The sequence below is a fragment of the Cricetulus griseus genome, chromosome 6 (genome assembly GCF_003668045.3).
Source record: "Cricetulus griseus strain 17A/GY chromosome 6, alternate assembly CriGri-PICRH-1.0, whole genome shotgun sequence".
In the NCBI taxonomy this organism is placed as follows: Eukaryota; Metazoa; Chordata; class Mammalia; order Rodentia; family Cricetidae; genus Cricetulus; species Cricetulus griseus.
The window spans coordinates 15246978-15266050 of record NC_048599.1 but is presented as its reverse complement, the minus strand read 5'-3'; the positions used below and the strand labels follow the sequence as shown (position 1 = coordinate 15266050).

The 19073-nt window shown below is 41.6% G+C and overlaps 1 protein-coding gene across 1 annotated transcript; it reads right to left on the bottom strand.

The window, feature by feature from the left end:
* Positions 1-8810: 8810 nt before the first annotated feature.
* On the bottom strand, positions 8811-9837 carry LOC100763783 (seminal vesicle secretory protein 3A). The gene is given in 3 exon segments (XM_027423251.1): positions 8811-9419; positions 9421-9533; positions 9765-9837. Coding segments are annotated over 3 exon segments (795 nt in total).
* Positions 9838-19073: the final 9236 nt, after the last annotated feature.

Here is a 19073-nt window from a genome sequence, read left to right as displayed (position 1 = left end):
ACCAGTTATCGAATACCAAATGGTCAGCCCTGAAAACCTATACACAAATAACACTGTACAGACTGGTCCAGTTATACTTAAGAATATAAAAGTATACCCACACGTATATGCATGTACCAACAATTAAAAAATAAGAGGCCATGCATTTGAAAGTGAGTATAGGGGAGGGTAGAGAGGAAAGAAAGGGAAGGGGAGGGGGAAATTATGCAATTATGTTATAATCTTAAAAATAAAAACTTAATATCATCTATACAAGTAATATATTTCTACCACAAAGTTGAAAGATGTATGTTGGACACGTGTCCATTCCAAATGGGAAATTACAAGAAAACTGACTCATATTCACCAAATTTCCAGACCTCCAATTAACTAATTCCACTGGGTTCTAAAGCTCAAAAGAATTCTGCATTTCAGTATAATATTTTATTTATTCTTTCATATTATGTATTTTGATAATATTCATCTCCCTTTTCACTGGGGGGGGATCCTCCAGAATCCACTCCTCACCTTAATACCCCTCCAAATTTCATGTCCACTTTAAAAATAACTCACAGATTCCATATAATCATGGTTATTGAACCATCCACTAGAGTGTGGTATAGACCTACCAGGGTTAATTCCTTTAAATAAAACTATTTCTCTCCTTTCCCAAGCCAGAAATTGTTCCTAGCTCCTCAGTTGGGTGTGTGTGTGTTGGGGGTCCATGAGTCCCCTCCCTGCTCTGTGTTAGAATGTTAATTGGTTGATCTTGTTTGGGTCTTCTGCAGGCACCCTTGGCACTGGTGGATTTATGAATGCAGTGGTCCTATCATGTTCAGAAGACATGGTTTTAGTATAATCCCAAGACTCAGAGACCATCTTTGAAGGTGGAGAGGAGCGGGAGTAGAAAGATTATCAAAACTGGAAGTTGAGGAGGACTTCCAAGCAACATCTGTTTTGTCTGAAACTTTCTCTTTTCACTGGATACACAGAGAATATCAAATCCTCTGGGGCCACAGTTTAGGAGTAACTGCTTTCTGTAACTAAACAGTTATAGTTTCAAAAATAAAAAGACAGTAGCTCTGACTCCCGGTTACATGACTCTGGACTTGTCAGAAGCAGGTGTGTCCATATTTGACCACATAGAGAGTCATTCTTTTGCTCTCATGAGCTTCACACACACTCATGAATAAATAAATTAGCTCGATTCCTGTCATATCTTCACAGAAGCGGGGCAGCCCTACCTCATTTCAGCCAACAAATATGAAATGGAGTTGAGGATTTCTGTCTGCACTTTCCCATGTACAGACAGTGGACTCACGCCTAGAGACAGAGACAGATTTTACTGAAGATGTTCCTGTGGCTGAGCTGGACCTGGAAGATCATCTTTACTCTCCTGTGTTATCTTCTATTCCTAAAGAATTTGCCTTCTCAGGAAGCACCTTAGACGCCGGAAAGTAGGTCATTTAGGCAGCAAAGGGTTCATGTGGAAGACACACCTTTCCAACTGTCAGAACAAGATGACATTTTAAAAGTTTTGAGTATTTTTTTATTGTTGGACTGTTTCATACATTATATAATTAATTCTAGTCAATTTCACTTCTCATTCCTCCCTCTCACTCTCTCCCTTCCTCATTGAAACCCTCCTTCTGAATGGGTCCAGCTCCTACTTTCTTGCCTTCTTTTTGTGTGTGACCCACTGTGTTAACTAGGGTTTCTTGCCTGAGCATGGGTGGGGTTATTTACCTGCACAAGGGCAGCTTACCAGTGACTACACCACTGAAGAAAGTGAGATTCCTTTAATGGTGTTCTTTTATTTTACATATTTCATAAGTGTAAAGCTACACACACGCCTCTGTGAGTCCATGCATTCCCAATGTGAGATCTAACTTCTGTTTACTTGGCACAGAGAATTTTTATTTTATTTAAATTAGAAACAAGTTCTTTTACATGTCAATCTTAGTTCCCTCTCCCTCCTCTCCTCCTCTACCCCCAATGGATCCCTTTATCCCAACCCTTTCTGCTCCCCAGGAAGGGTGGGGCCTTCCATGGGGATCTTCAAAATCTGTCACATCACTTGGAGCAGGGACTAGGCCCTTCCCAGGATATCTAGGCTGAGAGAGTATCCCTTTATGTGGAGAGGGCTCCCAAAGTCCATTTGTGTACTAGGGGTAAATACTGATCTACTATCAGTGGCCCCATAGATTGTCCAGACCTCCAAACTGGTCTGGAGCAGTCCTATGCTGGTTTCTCAGCTATCAGTCTGAGGTCCATGAGCAACCCCTTGTTCAGGTCAGCTGTTTCTGAGGCACAAGGAAATTTATATATATAAATGATCTAATATTTCAGCTTTTCCTGACCAGGTTGTTCTTATTAGTCAGTTGGGACGTACAGCAGTTGCGCTGTCATTTACTCTGATCCTCCTTACTTTCTTTTGCACAAAATACTTTCAGAGCTCCAATTGTTCCTTTACAAATCACTCCTAGGACTGAAATGACTAGGGTAGAAGGTGAAAACATTTTTAAGGTTCTTGATATCTGTTTCCTAAAGAATATAACCTATCACAATGCATGTTTTACTAAACTAGTCTCATATTTTGAAAATGGAGGGTATGGTTTGTACTTTATTTTTAGTTAGTTAATTATTTTTTATATTTTTCCCTTCCCTCTACTCCTCCCTCCCTTCCCTCCCTCCGGACCCATTTGCTTTCTGTCTTTCATTAGAAAAGACCAAGCTTCCCTGTGCAGCCTCAACATGAGCGCTTTTCCCTTGTCCTATTGTATCTTGTTTTGTTCTGTTGGGCTGTCATCTTTTGGAGGCCTGCTCCTTTCTGAAAAGGAAAAAAGGGGAGTGGATCTGATGGAGAGGGGAGGTAGGGAAGGGTGGAAGTAGGGGAGGGGGACGTGGGGGAGAACTAGGAAGAGTGGAGGGAGGGAAGGCTATGGTTGGGACATATTGCATGAGAGAAGAATCTATTTTCAATAAAAGAAAAGAAAACTATTATATAGAAATTGGACACAGCAGCCCAACAGCATGAAAAGAATTCCAAGAGCAGGCACACGAGTCAAAAACCAGCTTGTTCTTGTACTCAGGAGTCCCAGAAATATACTAAGCTAATAGCTCTAATATACCTTCAGAGGTCCTGGTGCAGACCCTTGTAGGCCCTGTGCTTGCTGCTTCAGTTCCTGTGAGCTCAGATGCACCCTGCTCGGTTGATTCAGAGGGCCTTGTTCTCCTGGTTTCCTTCATCCCCTCTGGCTCTTACAATCTTTCCACCTCCTCTGCTGTGGGATTCCCTGAGCTCTGAGGGGAGGGATTTGATGGAGACCTCCAATTTAGACTCTCTCTCTCTGCATAATGTCTGGCTATGGGTCTCTGCATCTGTTCCCTAAAATGACATTTTAAAAAACACACTCCTTGTGATGGTTAATTTTTAATGTCAACTTGATAAACCTAGAATCACCCAAGCTGAGAGTCTTAGTGGAGAGTATGTAGATCAAGTTATCTCATGAGCATGCCTGTGGGGGACTGTCTTGATTATGTTAACTAATGTGGGAAGTTCCAGACCATTGTGGGTGGCATCATTCCCTGGGTTTAGATCCTGGACTGTAGAATAAGAGTAGAGAAAGCACGTATACAGGCATTTATTTCTCTCTGGTCTTGACTGTGGGTGAGATGGGACTAGCTGCTTCAAATTCCTGCCTCAATTTTCCCTGAATAATGAACTGTGGCCTAAAATTGTAAGCTAAAATAAAACCTTCATCTCTAATTTTAAAAATATAGCAGTTTATCACAGCAACAGAAATGAAACCAGAGCACTTCATCTTATTGGTATGGTTGAGACTCATTTCACTACTCATACTTAAATGAAAATAAAGTTAGTTTTGCCACAGTGTATTATTAATAAGGAAGTGTATTTCCAATGACTTTTAATGTGTCTGACTATTTGTACATTAGGTGATTAAACATATTTTCAATGAGATATTGGTGAACTAACTATATTTCTTAATCTGATATTATTGCCTTATAATACATGTCAGGGTAGAGTCTCTAATTTTCACAATAGTGCTAAAGAAAAATAGTATCTAATCATTCAGTATAAAGCTTTCACTACTTGCAATATTTTAGGAATATGCCACAATTCTCTCTTCTATATGAAACATATAGAATAAAATTCTATTATATGTATAAAATTCATATATATATATATATGAATGAAAGAGATGTCATATGTCAGCATATGAGACATAAATTTTGAAAAGAAACTAAAGAAAAGGGAATAGTTGGATTGAGGGGGTAATGTACTCCTGTAGACTGGCTTACTTGTAGGCATCAGTAGATCAAAACTTTTGGCATAGACTTTTAAAGTTCATTTGTTCACTCATAGTGAAAAAACACAACCATAACATTTCCCTCTTTTCTTTCCTCCCTCCAAGCCCTCCAATATACATCTCCTTGCTCTCTTTCAAATTCATGGGGTATTTTTTGCATTAATTGTCATGACATATACATATATGCATATATGTTCAGTCTATATAATGTTACACATATGTATGTTTCCAGGGCTGACATACCCCGTCGGTATGCTCTTTCTTGGAGAAGACTATTTCTCTTGCTTTCAGTATTCCCTATTTGCCTGTGGTTCTTTGTGTAGGATGGAGGCCTCGTAGCCTTTTGCCATATACCTTGGTGTGTCTATTGGTATCATCCATGTTCAGCTCACTAGGCAGTGATGTTGGTAAGACTTCATGGGTGTAGCTACAAACAGCACGACTCATAACCCTAGGGGTACAGTGGAGGTACCATACATACCTTGGCAGTAACCAACATCTCTCTAATTGAATTTAAGGCCCACATAACAAGAGGGAGACCATGGTTGGAAACATAGACAACTACTGAATACGAATAAAGTCATGGATATAGGAGGAGAACGTACAATTACCATTTTATTAAACCAGCACAATTTGTCACAACAATTGAAACATTTGCCACAGCTTTTTTGAAATACATCTTCTCTGACATTTCTAAGATATTGGTTTCTGAAACCTCCATTAGGAAAAGGGTCAGATGGCCGGCCTCAGGTGGGCACGGGGCACATGAAGAACTCTATCACCCAGTTTCTTTTCTTTAGCTACTTTATATGGGTATGGGCTGAGTTTTGAGCATTTCCACCTCATTAAGACTTCTGAATTCCTCCCCAAATAAAAGCTTTCTTCTTCCCAACAATCTCGCTTCTGCTTTGATGACTTCCTTCTTCCCTTCCTTCCTTCCATCCTTCCTTTCTTCCTTCTTTCTTAACCCATTGAGTTTAATTATGTTTGTTTGAATGAATATCAGTTGGGGGGTTATTTATCAGAACATGGGCAATTTGTAAGCCACTCTCAACCCTTAAATGTCACAGTCCTCAATGAAAAGTGCCGCCTCAAGAAGGTCCGTGGATCCACTTCAATCTTGTTTTTGTGCATGGTGATGGACGTGTACCAAATTTTATGCTTTCTCGTGTAGAAATTCTGATTTTTCTTTTCTCTGGTATATTTTTTGCCTTTTTTGTTTTTGTCACTGTTTTTTTTTCTTTTTTGCTATAGTTATGAGAATATGTGGAGAGGGGGGAACTTTTATTCACAGTTGGTGGGAATACATATTGGTGCTATCACTCAGGAAGTCAGTGTGGAGAATCCTCAAAAGCTAAAAACAAATCTACCAAATGACCCGGCTACATCACTCCTGAGCATATACCCAAAGGACTCAGTAGGAGCATCCTACTCCACAGTTATTTGCTCATCCATGTTCATAGCTGCCCTGTTCACAATAGCTGAGAAATGGAAAAATCCTAAATATCCTTCAAATGAAGAATGGCTAATGAAAGGGTGTTGCTTCTACACAATGGGAAACTAGCTCACTGGAAAGGAAAGTAAAACCGCGAAATTTGAAGCTAAGGGGATACACCTGGAAAAGATTATACTGCTGGAGGTGGTCAAGACCCAGAAAGGCAAACCTTGTGTTTTCTCTCTCTTCCATATTCCCAACTCCAAATCCTCAGGTGTAAATTGACAGCATGGAGTAACTGCAGAAACCAAGAAAGTATAAATGGATCATAGGTGGAGGGTGAGTGGTGGTTGGAGATAAATGGTATGAAGTATGAAATAGGAAAATGGGGAGGGGATTCCAAAGGAGAGGGAGGGTGGGGAGAGAGGTCAATAGAGACTGGGAAGAGGGACAGATAACACCAAGGTTGTTTGATAATGCCTCAAGGAATCAATTTATTTTACATTTACATAAAACTATACAATGTAATACACACGCACACACACACACACACACACACACACACACACACACACACACACACACACGTAGCTTAAAGGAAGTGAAGCCACTTTGGGTTGACCATGCTTCCCATAAAAACCATATAACAACAAAAAATCCCAGTACCAAACATGAAACACTTCTCTTTTTTTTCTCCATTTCTTAATTTGAAGTAGAAACAAGATTGTTTTACATGTCAATCCCAGTTCCTTCTCCCTCTCCATCTCCCCTGCTCACCCCAACTAACACCCTACCTATCCCATATCCTTTCTGCTCCCCAGGGAGGGTGAGGCCTTCCATAGGGGGTCTTCAGAGTCTACATGAAACACTTATTAATAGTGGTTGGTCAGGGTAATCCAAGAAACTTTCAAAACAATATAAACTATTGTTGTTACCTTGGCTACCTTTAAAGGGTTGAGAGTGGAGCAAGCCATTGCACACCTAGAATGCAAGACTCAGATGATCTGAGCTGGATTTGACCTGAAAGCCTCTTTCCATTGGTCTTCGCCTCCATGGTACCAGGAAATACCTGTGGGCTGCCAAGGGAGGGAAGAAACTGAACAGTTGCTACCAAGTGCAACACCTAAAAACCACAGCCGTAACCAACATGGCAAGGCATCTGTTAAAGGTGCAGCAAGTGCTGCTCACATGTTGGTTCTAGCCAACATGTGTCTAACTGGACTTAGCATCACTCAACAGGAGGGAAATCATGTCTGGTTTGGAGAACTTACACAACTTCCCTGGGCAAATGAGGTCATGGAACTTAGAAAAGAATCAATTGTCCCCACTTTGCTAGACTAGTGTAATTCCTCTCAATCTTGTCCTTACACCCACTGAGGCGTAGAGCTACCTCTCTTCATCAAACAAAAGCCTCTCTCAACAAATGGAGACCATCATAGAAACTACCACAATTGGAAACAATGCAGAGATCGGTGGGTCTTGGGGACCCCAACCCCAATAGATATATATCTACATCACAATTTCTGAATTTAATCTCAGGGAACATTGGAGAAGAGAAGGCAAAAAAGATTGTATGAAGAAGGCTGCAGTGAAACAGTATGCACTAGAAATTGCTTCATAAACAAGACAAAGTAATGGCATTATCAGTTAACATAATATAAAAGGGGGGATTTCACAGAGACCCATCCCTAAAAAGGAACTAATGAAACTGATGACTCATTGGAGAGGAATTAGCCTGTCACAGGAATAAACCCCCTAATTCGTTGTACAAATCAGAGTGGTCAGCTCTGCAACCACATTCATACAAACAACAAACATAGTAAGCTGTATTATATATTTATGAATGCATATACATATATACGTACTCAAAAACAATAGTCAAACATAAATATGGTATCAACTTGACAGTTTGGGAGACAGGAGAGAAGTTGGAAGGAGGATGCCAGGGAGGGGCTAGAGAGAAAAGGGGAGGGGAAATAATAAAATTCTATTTCAACTGAAAATGTATTATTTTAAAAAATACAAATGACGTCAGGAAGTATCTCTTTACTAGACAGAATTGATGTAAGGATGCTCCAAGTTTAGAAGCCCCAGGAGCAAAAGTGTGAGTGGGTCATGGCATCTGTGCAAGAGGACCCAGGACTACAGGGGAGTCTGTATCTTGAAGACATCACAATTCACACAGGTCATGTGACTCCTATGGAGAGAGGACATAGATGGTGATGCACATTAGTTAAGATCAGCAGTCAGGAAGCCAGAGTGACCAGGTCTCTTGTCTGTTTGGACCCAATTATGGCCTTGGGGTATTAGCCACTATGGGTCACTGGGACCAGATTCTATTGCTTTCCTGCTCTTCACACAAAGAGCCCCTTGAGGCAAACATGCAGGTTACACCATTTTCCTCCCAAAGCTGCAGATGTCTCTCCTGATAGAACAAACATTTCCTGGGACTGATTCCACACCACCCCAGTGCACCCTTTTCACACTTCCTGCATCACAAACAAGGATGGTCCTTGGGACTCATTTACCTCCTTATTCACAAAGATGAAAAAAAAAAAAACCACATGGATTTGTGGTCTCTAAAGGATAAGCGAACCCTAAATGGGATTGAAGACCATTAATTGGTATGTGAAACAAAACCATTAATGCTTTCTAATAACGTAGCAAGAAATTGAGTCTTATGAATCCAAAGCAAAAGGAGTTACAAAAATACAACTTAAATTCACATGATTGTATAAGTGGTAAATGTTCAAAGCATTAAATGCTACACATGTGCAAAATAAATGTATGGAAAAGATGCATTAAGGAGAGGAATTTGAGACAAACTGACAGCCCAGGGAGCTTGTTCTGCCTCTACCAGGAGCTTGCTTCACCAGGGAATGGAGCTCAACACCATAAACTTTGCAATTCTGCACATGCATTGCTGTAGGCTTCACTACCAAGCCCGTAATGCACCCAGGGAGTCCATCGTGTACCCCCTATAAACACTGGGGGAGATGTCTCTCCTGTTTGGTAAGACACTTACCTCTAAATGTGTCCTGGTCTTTGCCTGATTAATGAATGTGTTATTCTGCGAAGACTTCTTGGTGTAGGAATAACCCTCCTTTTGGACAGTAGCACATCCCTTGAGCTTGGTGCAAAGATTTTGTGTGATGAATTCCACCCTGTAGTTGCTCTTGAAACTGCATAACATACCCATCATAGCCTTGGGAATGCTGTCTAAGATGTGGCAAGTTCTCTGCTGTTTTCCTGGCCCAGCCAAGGTTTCTTTTGAGCTTGTGAACCTTTTTATCTTGTTGACGCACTCGGGCCAGGTCTTCGTCCAGGGCATATTCTTTGCCCTTGATTTGCTGAGCAGAGACTTTTTGGAGAGTTAGTGGTGCCTGGTATGGTTTCAGAGGGGCACTGTGGGATTTCAGCTTGACTTGTGCTATCACCTGGCCTAGGGTCTTTCGCTGGCCTGTTTGGGACTTTAGTTGGGCTTCCTGGGATCTTAGCTGGGCTTGGGATTTGATTTGTGACTGGGATTGAAGTTGGGATTTTTGTTGGCTAATCTCATCTTCTTCATCACAATCTATGTCTTCATTTAAATCTGTCTGCTCCTGTGAACTCTGAGTCTCCCTCGCTTCAGCATCAGCATCTTGGCCATATGCATGTTGCTTCGTTTGGGTAAAAAACGCTTTCTTCAGATGCAGCTTCCTGTTCTTCGCTGGGCCCATAGTGGAAATGGCCTTTTTGGATAAATACAACTGGGGGTGTTCTTACTAGAAAGTGTCCTTTTGGCCCACCTGGTAATTGATAACAAAATGTTTGAGTTACACTCTCTGTATAGCGCCCTTTCTAGTCTTATCCTAGAATTTCCCCCATCAACCCACCAAGGTATCCACAAGGCATGTGGGTTTGGGTGGAGAAGAGTCAAAGTCCACCAAGATCCCCCGTGGAGGGTTCTTCTCACAGCCAGAGCACCTTATGGGCATTCTCCCTGAGTGCCTTCCTGCCAGGTGACGCCCTGCACTCACCATAGGTTCCTATTCCAGCTGCTTGCTTCCCCAGAAGGAGGAGCAGAGAAAGGCTGAAGAAGATGGACTTCATCTCACCAGGAGGGGCCTTCACTGAGAGCTCAGCCAACCTCTGCTTTATATGTTCTCTGCTGGGTGCATAGACGTGGCTGGAGTCACAAAAAAGCCCTCACCGGTTCCTACTTATCTGGGCTGCTGGCTTCTGCCTTCTTCTCAGTAGGAGATATTGTCAATATTCCTAGAGACTATAGACACAAGATGTCGGCATCTTTGTCTTACCCTCCCTACAAGTCCCAGAAAATCTTTATCATCACTTCAAGATCATCACATGATGTTTCCAGAAGAAATTCAAGGCAGAGATCACAAGAGTAACCAGAGCCTTCCAAGATTTAGTAGTTCAAGTGTGGGGCCTTGTCCACAGCGCCCTTAGTTACATGCTGTACCGCAAATGTGATGTGCCCTTCTGTTTCTTTCCAAATGAGATGGACGCGCATGTTTCCTCTCAAAGGGCCTATCCATAAAGATAAAAAAGACACAGGAAAGCAGGCAAATTCAAGGATTCCAAAGAAAATTTCAGTAATAACTGAGATACAGCTGCACAAAAGTAATCCTGAAATGCCTAACCTTGCTACTGAGCTGTGTGAAAATTCCCTAGTGTTTCCTGTCAGTATTGGCTTTGATGAGCGTCCATGAGTGCTGTATCTGTGTCATCTGCAGGATGGAGAGCAGCAGAGATGAGGTCAAGAGTGTGCTGTGGTCCATGTACTCGGTGGAGTGAGCACTGGGGCTGCGTCAAGAGGAAGGAGCTGCAGATGGCTTTCAAGTATGGAGAGATTTACTGTGTTCAGCTGCAGACAGGAATGACTATTGGAACAAGGAGAAATGACCCTGGTCTCCTTATTTCTTTATTTTCATGGAATCATCTAAAACCACAGAACCCACTCAATGAGGGAAGTCTTTTCTCTATGAAGAACAACTTCAGGCGGTCACTGGTTATGTCTGTCATCACTAGTGGATGTGTTGATATAAGAATGCCATGCATGTATTGAGACTGGATGCCAAGGGAGCCTGTGTACCTCCTGTAAAAGTGCAGTTCCCTGCAGCTGTGGGAAGACCCCGAGTGGTTCCTATGACTGGCCTTTAGTTTCCCAGGCAGACAGTGGTGTGGGAAAAGCACAGAAGAATTAGCTATCTCTGCTGAGACATGCATGTCCTCACACCAGCTGGGCAGGGGATCTAAGAGAAGGTGCATGAAAAAGCATTTTCAGCCTTTATATCCCCAAATGCTAGTTTACCTAGAAGAATGCTTTGTGGAAGGGGTTAAAGTGAAGTCCACTCATGCTTTCATGAGAAGAAGGAGATAAAGGTACTCAGTCACCCAACAGAACACAAGGGTGCTGGCTTTTACCTAGGAGCTCTGAGCTCCTCCTAATCTGATCTCTTTGTCCCAAGCCTGAGGATAACTGACTCCTCAGTAGAGATGCCAGCCAAAAGATCTGAAATTACCAAGAAGGCAAATTATTTCCCTTTCTTGCTTACATCTCTACTGTTCTATGCCCTTCCCTTGAGACGATGCCAGAAGGAACTCTTCCAAGGAGATCTGGCTTGTAGAAGAATGAGTTCGAAAATGGATTTTCATCATGGGTAAAAGATAGAGTTTGTGTTGTGCTCTGTGCACAAGATGAAGATAAAGCCAAAGAGCTCAATTTGTTCAGAAAGAAAATCACAATGATTCCAATTAAAAACTACCAAGAGATCCTGACTCCACATCAGAAGAGAACTCAATGGCATCATAGACTGCTGTGTCTATGCATTGCCATGATGAAGGTGAAAACACCTTTCCGGATGCCTTCAGAATCAGCGTGGCGTGAGAGGAAAAACATCTTGATGCAGTGCACCATGGAGGAGGAAAAACCTTAGAGCAAATTCAAAGTAAAGGACAGAAATGGTGTCCTCATAATTTTCATGAGTATTGACAAATTATCCTCCCAAGGCAGAAGAAAAAATGCTTTAAATAACTGATCTCACACCCACAGCTAAACGGTAAGCTCCACTCTGGAATCAGTTGCAGAGAAAGAGGAGTGATGAGCAAAGGGGTCAAAACCAGGCTGGAGAAACCCACAGAAACAGCTGACCTGAACAAGGGGGAGCTCATGGTCCCCAGACTGATAGCTGGGAAACCAGCATGGGACTGTTCCAGAACCCCTGAATGTGGGTGTCAGTGAGGAGGTCTGGGCAATCTATGGAGCTTCTGGTAGTGGATCAGTATTTATCCCTAGTACACAAATGGACTTTGGGAGCCCACTCCACATACAGGAATACTCTCTCAGCCTAGACACACAGGGGAGGGTCTAGGCCCTGCTCCAAATGATGACAGTTTTTGAGAATCCCCCAAGGAAGGCCTCACCCTCCTTGGGGAGCAGAAAGGGGATGGGATGGGGGCCGGTAGGGGGCAGGAGAGTAGGGGAGGGAGAGGGAACTGGGATTGACATGTAAAACAAGCTTGTTTCTAATTTAAATTACAAAAGGAAAAAATGCATATAATAAAAAACTGATGTGATTGTTAGGAGTCATGTAACAGATGGACAGACTGGAACTGGGCTCCACTACTCTGCTTTGTTCAGATATCTTCTGTAATGGTCTCTGTTGCAAAGAGAAATCACTTTGATACTGGTGAGGACTACACTTATTCATGGGTATAAGGAATAATACTATATTATAATCTCAAAAAATTAAAATACTTTTCTATTAAAAACACTTATTAAAACTTTGTCATTTAAAAACTTACAAGTAAAAAAAAACATGACCAGTGGGGAGCATAATGGTCAGTGCTCCCAAGCTCTAGCAAGGAGGAAGCCCCATCAGCTGTGAGCTACTTTGGAGACTGGGAGTTTGTAGTTGGCAGATTGCTCTGCCATTACCTCTCCCTCTGGTCTACCTAGGCTTTGTTGCAGATCAATCTGAGCTCTCTGAGCCTAGTTTGTCCCAGTAGTTCACCAGGTTTTCCCAGCCTCTTCCCTCAGGCAGGATGTATACTGCTGAGAAAGATCTGAATGCCTCAGTGGGCTGTCTCTTCCACCTCCAACCTCAGTGGAGAGTCATTTATCTGTTTACTTTCCCACTTTGACACACTCAGGTGTCACCCCAGGGCTTGCACATTTGCTGTCTTTAGGTGGAAGTATTCTACAGGGAATGGGAACCTGCCAGATCCACAGGCTGAAAAGTCACTGGAACACGAAATGGATCCAGTACTCAAAGAAGCCAAGGTTACAATGTGAAGGCATCTCTGATGCTAAGAGCTGACCCTTGAAGTATTCAAGCCCTTGAGTTGCATAGAATAACAGTTGGAAGAGCAGAAATGGCCATGGAGCTCAGAATTGACTCAGTGCCCTCCCAACACGTACTTCGAAGATTCTAATAGTATAGACTCCAGAAATAGGCCTCTCAAATCCTTTGTCATTTTGAAGCAAATTATGAGTTTTTAGTTTTTCCTTTTACTATAATTTTAGTACTGTCCATAAAAGAACAGAAAGCTTCATATAAATTTAATAGCCTCACTCTTTTCTGTATTATCAGTATTAAGGTCATCTAAAAAGGAAATCAACAAAATTCTGGTGTAAGCAACTGCAGATCAAATATGCATAATCTATGCAACTGAAGTTAGTACTCACTACTGGAAGCCAGGGGACTTTCTCTAAAACAGATCTAAAACTCCAAAACCACATTTTAACAAACTCAAAAGAATAAAGACTTTCTTATATCTCATCAGACCATGATAAAGTTAGAAACACTATCAACAGAATATACAACCACATGAAGATTAACAATTTCACTTCTCAATGGGCATTGAGTCTTTGAAGAAATCCCAGGGAAATGAAAATTTCCCCTAACTACTGAAAAAGCAAGACACTTTGGGATAAGGCAAAGTTATAAGTTTCATAGATATGAGCACATGCCTTAAAGAGTTAGAAATTATCTTACAAGGAATAGAAACAGGAACAAAAATACGAGAAATCTGTAATGAGAAATGATTCTTTGAAAAGATAAACAAGCTTGGCAGCCTTTATCCATATTAACCAATAGTTACAGGGAGAATTCTAAATTAATAAAAGTAGAAACAAAAAGGGACATTATAACAGATACTGGTGAGACTCAGAAGACCATATTTCAGAAGGCTTTATTCTGCTAACGTGGAAAATCTGAAAGAAACAGAAAAATTTCTTGATGCATTCAATATACCAAAACTAATCCAAGATGAATCAACAATTTACACTGACTCCAAAAACAGCAATAAAAAGTGGTGACAAAAAGTCTCCCAACTTAAAACAACAACAGCAACAAAACCGAAGACCATATGAATTTGCTTCAGTTTTACAAGTGTCGAGACCGCCTCGACCAGCAAGGAAGACGCAACGCTGAGACTCTTCCTTAAGCAGTTTACTCAGGAACCTTGAACAATCTTCTGACCCCAGGGAAAGCCAGCCCACAGCTTAAAAGCACTCTTGCCAGCCAACCCCAGAACGCCACATGGCTAAGGCGGATAGGCTCGCATTTGTTGATGCAAGTTTGAATCTTAGACCAAGCCAAATAAGGAGTTGTTTATTCCAGAGAGCGCTCACCCTCGGGATGGTGGAAGGCAGAAACAGGCACCATCTTTAAGGCGAGGTGCATCGCAGCTCTCCACATACAAGAACTTCACAGAAGAGCTACCATTAGCATCACTTAAATTATTATTCAGGGAAGGCTTCCAAATTCTTTTTATGAAGTCAGTATTGCCCTGATGAATACACACACACACACACACACACTCACACTCACACACACACACACACACTCACACTCACACACACGATAAGAAAATTACAGATTTATCTCTCTGATGAGCATCTGTCTTGACCCGGCTTGTCTCAGCTTTAACCCACGACAGCCATGAGGTTCGGCCTAAGTGTGTGTGGGGGTATGGACCTGGAAGCTCCCATCAACCCAACAGCGATAAAGATCAAACACAGGCATCTTGTCATCTTCAGAGAGCTCTCAGTTCCATGTTGTAGAACTAGAGTCGTTTCTTTATTAGCCATCTTTCTGGTGTTTCTTAACCATCCTGCCAACACCAGGAAGGAATCATTTCTCTCTTTGTTCCCTCTCTGCTCTGGCCGCTCCGCCCCTAACTCCTAACCTTCCATCCTCACAAGTTACTCACACACCTCTGATCTCCCTGCCCAGGTGAGGGTCTATTCAGATGCTTAGGTGCATAGAGATGCAAATTAGGAGGCATATTACCCTGAGGCCATAGTAAACAATAGTAGCCCTACTGGCATTAACAATACAATAGTGGGCCAGAGCTTTCCGGTGCTCCATGTATAGTGAGACCAAAGGCTGGATATCAAAATATTCCATAGCGGAAATACTTTGGTCCCCCACAAGCATCGATGTAAAAATTAACAAAATATTGGCAAACCAAATCCAAAATCATATACAAAAAGATTATTCATCATAGCCAAACTGGCTTCATTCCAGAGATGCAGGTGTGGCTCAATGTACTTAAATCAACGACCACTAACCATCATATAAGTAGACTCAAAGACAGAAATCACGTTGTTGGCTCATCAGATGCAGGAAAGGCTTTTGATAAAATCCAGCATCCTTAATGAAAAAGTTATAGAGAGTCTAGGAATATAGACATGAACCTCAACATAATAAGTGCTATTAACGGTAAACCTATGGCCAGCATCATTCTAAATGTAAAAAAACCCAAAGCATTTACAATGAGATCAGGAACAAGAGTGTCCGCTGTCTCCACTCTTAGCTAATACAATGCTTGAAGACTTAGCTACAGCAATACAAGAGCAGGAAAAAGGGGATACAGATTGAGAAAGTTGATGCATCCCTATTTGCAAATGACACAAGAGAGCCTAAGACTCCACCAAAAAAGTTTGGAGCTGATACATTATTTCAGCAGAGTGAAAGGATTCAAAAATAGCACAAAAATAAACAACCATCTTATATGACAATTACAACCATATTGAAAAAGATACCAGGGAAACAATCCCATTCACAATAGCCATGTAAAGACAATCTAGATAATAAGCCTAACTAAGGAAATAAGAGACTTGCACAAAAAACCTTTCAGATGCTGAGTAAAGAAGGAAGACACCAAAAGGAAAGCCCTCCCATGCTCATGACTGACAGGTTTAATATTTGTGAAAATGGCTGTCCTACAAAAGGAATTCAGAGATTCAACAAAGCCCCAATATTGATGAAAAAGGAATCTTAAAATTTATATGGAAGCACAAAACACCAAGAGTAGCCAAACAACCCTGAACAAAAACAATACTGCAGAAGGTATCACCATATCTAGTTTCATATTATATTACAGAGTTATAATAATAAAAACAGCATGGTACTGGCATAAAAAGAGATGCATAGAGCAATGGGTAGAACAGAGCTCTAAGACATATCTGTGGAAATACAGCTGCACCATTTTTCATTGGAGAGAAGGCAGTATCTTCTGTAAATGGTCCTGGAAAACTTCAGTTTCAACATGTAGAGAGAACAGAGAGAGAGAGAGAGAGAGAGAGAGAGAGAGAGAGAGAAGGATTCCTACCCTTTACCCTGTACAAAACTCCACTCCAAATGGATCAAGGATCCCAACATAAGACCTGATACCCCGAAACTGCTAAAGAAAAAGTGTGGGAGAGTATCCCTCTATAGAGAATGGGCTCCCAAAGTCCATTCGTGATAAATACTGGTTCTACTGCCAGAGGCCCCATAGACTGCCCAATCCTCCCAACTGACACCCACGTTCAGGGGGCCTGGTTCACAGGGGGGGGCTAGGCCCTGCCCCAAATGATGTAACAGACTTTGATAATCCCCCATGGGAGGCCTCACCCTCCCTGGGGAGTGGATGGGGGTAGGATGGGGGATTGGTGGGGGGATGGGAGGGAGAAGGAACTAGGATTGATATGTAAAATAAAATTGTTTCTAATTTAAATAAAAAAGAAAAAGTTAGTGAATATGCTTATAGGCACAGGTAAGGACTTTCTAAGTAGAATTTCAGTAACTCCAAGCAATAAGCCTGATAATTGACATGTGGGCCTTGAAATTGTAAAGGAAATGGCCAGTGGAGTGGAGAGGCGGGCGGGCTGCAGGATGGGATACAAATCTTTGCCAACAAAACCAATACGTATCTGACAGAGGATGAGTATCTAGCACGTATAAAGACATAAAAAAATTCCAAACCAATAAACAACCCAATTTAAAATTTAGTTACAGAATCGAACAGAAAATGAACAGAAGGCGAGGTACCTCTACGATGGAGACAACAAAGCACCAAAGAAGTGAAGAATTGAAGAGGACACCTGATGTACAGACATCCTATGAACATGTCAGCAGACTGCATATTACATAAGTGCCTGTCTTACTAAGAGAAACTCACAGATTTAATGCAACCGTCAGCAAAATCCCAATGTCAGTCTTCACGGTCCTAAATATGTAAGCCCGCAGATGCATACAGACAGTGAAACAGCCCGTATCAGAAAGAGCAACACTGGGGGCCTTGTAATATCTTGAAACGTGTCTTTCATTCCTAGTTTCTGTGTGGCATTGATCAAGAAGGGAGGCGCTAAGGGCAGCCCTCTCAGAAGAGCCGCCTGAGAAGTAGGATGCGAATGAGGTGCTTTACAGAGCAGAGCGTCAGCTGAGTCACAAAGATGTTCTACGGGATGCGAAATGTTTAACATGCTTTGCTTTTGGAGGCAAGAGTGACTGAGTAAAGGAAGGAGACATATTGGCTTCCCTACTTCATTGTATGAAATTTACTGAAAGAATACATTATTATCAGTGGGAATTTTTTTTTTTTTTTTTTTTTTTTTTTGTGAAGAGCTAAACTGCTGTACTCCCAGTGGCATTTTGGGAATATTTAGCAATGCTTGTGACTTGATCAATTTGTTGATGCAGAGAGCACAGTGAGTATTTCAGCCTTGTGTAGAAGTACGATGTTCTGTTATGGGGAGGTGACAATAAAGGTTCCAATATAACATCCACGCCGTTGCTTTCGTGACTCTTGTGTGAGCATACCACAGGAGCGTGGGTCCTGGTTAAAGTTAGTCTGTGCGCACACAGAGCAGTATGGCAGTAGATCTTGAGGGAGGAGGAATTGAGACATGTTTTCATTCTTTCTGTCCTAAAATCCTAAAATTCTATAGAAGTACTATATGAAGGGAAGGAGAAAAAATATTGGTTAATAAAATATTGGCAAACCAAATCCAAGATCATATTAAAAAAAAAGATCATTCACCTTAACCACAGTGACTTATCACAACCATGTAGCCTAACGAAACATACAATTGTATTCTGATCTCCTCCTAAGGTTCTCTTACTGTGTACTTAGAGTGGTTAGTTCACTCTGTAGGGACCTCAGCAAATCATATTGAAATTATCCTGATGTAAAATTGCTTGTTATTGGGAGCTGAAAAAGTGGCTCAGTCATTAAGAACACTTGCCAGAGGACAAGAACTCAGTTTCAGGAGATCTGATGCTCTCTTTCTGGCCTCCTAGGACACACACACACACACACACACACACACACACACACACACACACACACACACACACACACTCACTATTTACATGCTGACTGTGCCTGCTTGTTTCTGCACCCTCTCCTGCTCTTTAGAGAGAATGTTAGTATCTGCTCTGTCCACAGCTTGCTTGCTAGTTGACCTGGTAACTTTGCTCATATTTTTGGATTCCAAATATTTGATTTAGTCTACTGTGCAAAAGATTTAGAAATAGTACCAGTGGGAAACTTTTTTAAAATGAAACCTCCAGGAACTTGTAGACCACAAGTAGCAGGTGATTGTGCCGGTGTTATCAGTTCAAAATCCTCGGAAGTTAAAGAAAAAAATTTCATAGCTAAATGACATGCATAGAATCAGCATTCTGAGTTACAGAAGATGTGGTAACCAAATCATAGGTAATGATTTCTAATGGGTAAAGGAAAAGTTCTTAAATAATATAAACATGTAACCTGATTAAAATGGATGGTGTTTGCCTATCTAGGTAAACATATACAAGAGTTATTGTGTTCCTTCTGAGTGTTGCTTAGAGGATATGGCTGTCATGGAACCTGATATCACATGTTCAGCTCCCTGTGCAGGACAATGTTTGAACAACCTTTTTGGCAATTTCTTAGGTTTTCCTTGTTCTCAGCTCTGAGCACAGGACATTGTGCTCTAGCCACTCATGCAGTTCAGTCTCCAGGAATCCTGAGTGATAAGGGTCATGCACAGGCCACCAGCTGTTCCTTAG